Raw genomic sequence first — 3,665 nt, 5'->3', positions numbered from 1 at the left:
GTACATATTTGGTGTAAAATAATTTCAATTTCAACAGCAATTTTAGGATCAACAAAGTACATCCATCAATCCATCTTTCCAACCTTATAACCCTCAAATTCAGGGTAATTTCTGTCATAATGATCTTTTTGGCACCTTATTTGAAATGCAACCAATATAAGATACAAACAAACAACTGCATAATATTAACTCATGAAAAAAAAAGAAAGTCCATCAGTCCACAGTCTCATCCAACACATTCTGCAGGCTGCACTTACCATGAATGCCCTTAAGATGGCGCCTGAGACCTGTCTTGTGAGCAAAGTGCATAGCACAGTACTGACACTTATGGGGCTTATCCCCTGTGTGCAGATTGAGGTGGTCTTGCAGTGTGGCCTTCTGGAAAAACGTCTTATGGCAGAGAGGGCATCGAAAAGGCTTAACACCCGTGTGGACACGTATGTGTCGTGTCAGGTTACTCCTCTGAGAAAAGCCTTTCCCGCAAACCAAACACAGGTACTGTCTGTGCTCCTTCAGGTGACCAACGTAGCTCTGCAGGTGCTGGAAGACTCGGTCACACCTCCTGCACAGGTACGGCCTCTGGACCAATAGGCTGTCGGAATCGTCTGTGAGCTCATCTCCTGAACAATAACTCTCTGGCAGATGTGATCCAGAGAGGCGGAATAATTCAGAGTCCGGCAGATCTTCGCAATCTTGCAGTTGAGCTGCCAGCATAAACATTTCTTCCTCTTCTCTACACTCTCCTTCTTCTTCTCCCTCTCGTTTCCTGGAATATCCCAACAATTCCTCATGTTGAGCAGAACTTCCTCCAGTTTTGGAGGACATATGACCTCGGATAGCTGTAGCAGGGGGCGGGCTACATCTTGGACCACCTGTAATTTGATCAGCTTGATATGATGACTTGTGTGTGTGAACAGGACGGATGTCTCCACCTTCCTCCAACTCCAGGGTGTCGGGACAACTTCCTGAACCTTCAGATAACTCTTTTGTAGCTACAACTACCCTCCTGTCATCTCTGGCCTCCCTCATTCCTTGACCCTCCACCTCGGATCCTTGGCTGACCTTCATCTTGGATTTGCATTCCTCTCTACTTACTTCCTGGTTGCTGGTGCCGGGCTGGGCTACATCCCTTTCCTCCTGCCTTTTGAACCTAGCTCCAGGCTGACTGCTGTCTCCATGCTGGATTTCCTTCTCCTCTGAGTGCATTTCCAGGTTCAAGAAAGCCAGCGTGGGGCTGAGGTACTGTGAGATGGCCTGTGCACACTTTTCTGCCACCTGAGTCATCTGGAGAGCACTGGCTGCAGTAAGGTAGTTTACCAGCTCTCCTAAAGGGACCTACATTAACAGATATATGATGGAAAACAAATCAAGCAGTGAGTTAATAATAGAATAAACTTTTAAGATTGCATCTTAAAAAATAGTAAAGCAACTTTAAAATACGTAAAAACTGTGTGAGATTTTGGGATATGGCTATGTCCTGGATATCATGCTCTGTTTAACTGTAAAGATTTCTACCTCTAAGAGCCCGGTGTAGCAGGACAGAAGAAGCCTCCTCCCAACCTCCAGGTTGGAAACTACACCCACGCTCAGCTCAGCTCGGCCTTCGTGGAGCAGGAACTGATCCCGCAGGAAGTCCGAGGATGCAGCGAGCACGACTCTGTGAGCATGAAAGCGAAGAGGCCGGACAGTGGACCCTGGGGGACCCCCGAGGAGGAGTGTGATATCACAGAAGCGATGCTCCTGTCTCAGAGCGTTCATATTGCTGAGGATGGAGTCAGCGTGGGCGGGGAAACGAAACAGAAGGGAGTCAGGGGAGCCTGACATTGTGGCCTTTCTGGAATAGAAAAAATATTTAGATAGCAGTTTTTTACAGTGTAAATATGGAAAGCTCAAATGTGAAGTTTTTGGCCTTTTCTTCTGCTCTTAAATGACTGGAGTGAGTACAATTTAGAATTTAAACTGAGGCCTACTGATTTACAGGCAAATCCAACAACCATCATCATAATTATAAGATGGTTTTGGTCTGCCTATAAAAAACAAGGCCTAATTTATGCAGTAAAATACCAGAGATGACGATCCAGCCCGACCTTTCACTGCAGGCTCATCCCGAGCTGATGGATCCAACGGATAAGAGAGGATGCTGGTCTTGGTTGAATACCACAATTACCTCACAGTGTGTGTCTATTCCCCTGATTCCTGACACTTAAACCTCAATTATTGACAAAAAAAAAAAAACGTTACTGGGCTCCAAATGCTGGAAGAAACGATGCGTTTTCTTTCAGTGGTGAAGCATCGGTCATCCTAGCCTTCCGCTCTCTGCTGAGGACTTCGATTTAGACAGCAGTGCGTGTGCTGCACAGGAGCACATGAACCAGTTAACCCATTAAGTGCTTTTTTCTTTCTGGAGAATTGGTAAAAAGGAAAATTAACATATCTTATCAATTTGTGATTAATCCATTTTTATGCTCGATAATACACTCTTTTGCTTGCGTTTGTGTGTGTTATTCTCTTCTACAGCAGACGGAAAATTTGCTGTGCAAAAAATAGAATTGACTCACTGTCTATGTATGTCTATTTTAGTGTGTTACATAAGCAGGTTCTATTAATATAAATCATTGAGAGGGGATTATATTCCCTGAGAGACCCTCGCAGTAGAAGATTGTACACTTTGAATCCTCAGAGCTTATTTTAAAAGGAAACTGCAACAGAGCTGATAGATGAGTCTTACCAGGATGGATATTTGATGAGGCCTGGTGGCAGAAAATCAAAACAATTGGCATGTATTTAAGTTTCTCATGCAGAAAAATCTGCTAATATTCTCTTTAAGAAGAAGAAGATTTTAAAGAAGAATGCTTTAATTCTTCTATTGAGTATTTTTTTTAAACCCTCAAAGAATAATTGTTAAAGATAATGGACAGATGGACTTCCTGCTGTTGATGTCATGTGACCTCCTGTGCCTGACCATTACGTTGGTTCTTTAGGGCCTTTTTTCCCACTTTAGTGTGTTTAAAAGTCAAAGCTTTACCTCAAAGTGTCTTCAAAATATGCAGTGTGTGTGGTTCATGTCCTGTAAATGTGTCACAAGTTGGTGTCCAAGGAAATCCCTGAAGATGCCGTGAGTCTACAGTAACGATTGAATCAAATTCTCCATGTGTCCCTCTGTCACACAAAGAAGGCCTTCTCCTAGAGGCCGCACAGAGCATATGTGGAGTAAAGTGAAACTAAGAGAGCTGTGACATGACGATATTTAACTTCCTCTGATGAAATGATTTCATGGGTGAAGACAGAAGTGGCCACGCCCAAATAGTTTCCGACACACCCATCTCTTTTTAAAGCTCCTGTGAGGTGTGTGTCGCTGGTTATGAAACAGACTGAAATTATTTTTCTGATGTCTCTATATGAGCTACAAAAGCAAACCAGACCATCAGCAACAAGATTGATTATTTGATTATTTTTAATGCCACTTACGCAGCCCTTTCTCTAGATGAGAATAAAAAGACCTCGGTTGCCGTTCATAATATTCTGTATAACTTTGTTTGCCGAAACAGAATTAATTAGATTAAAAAAATCTGTCTTAACGAATTTCGATAAACTTGGTGGCTTAAACGGTTTAGATTTGTTCACTCTTAACAACACGTTCAAGATCAACTGGATTAGACAACTTC

The 3,665-nt window shown here is 42.9% G+C and overlaps 1 protein-coding gene across 1 annotated transcript; it reads right to left on the bottom strand.

Moving 5' to 3' along the window:
- Positions 1-213: 213 nt before the first annotated feature.
- On the bottom strand, positions 214-1,824 carry LOC138602377 (zinc finger and BTB domain-containing protein 26-like). The gene is made up of 2 exons (XM_069673852.1): positions 1,516-1,824; positions 214-1,335 (listed from the first exon to the last, which is right to left on the bottom strand). The coding sequence occupies exons 1-2, from the start codon at positions 1,822-1,824 to the stop codon at positions 214-216; spliced, it is 1,431 nt and encodes a 476-aa protein (XP_069529953.1).
- Between the last annotated feature and the right edge of the window lie 1,841 nt (positions 1,825-3,665).

The sequence above is a fragment of the Semicossyphus pulcher genome, unplaced genomic scaffold, assembly GCF_022749685.1.
Source record: "Semicossyphus pulcher isolate SPU_LCO1_2020_fin unplaced genomic scaffold, fSemPul1.0.p SCAF_22, whole genome shotgun sequence".
In the NCBI taxonomy this organism is placed as follows: Eukaryota; Metazoa; Chordata; class Actinopteri; order Labriformes; family Labridae; genus Semicossyphus; species Semicossyphus pulcher.
Note: the sequence above shows the minus strand (reverse complement) of the source record. Positions and strands in the feature narration are given on the sequence as shown.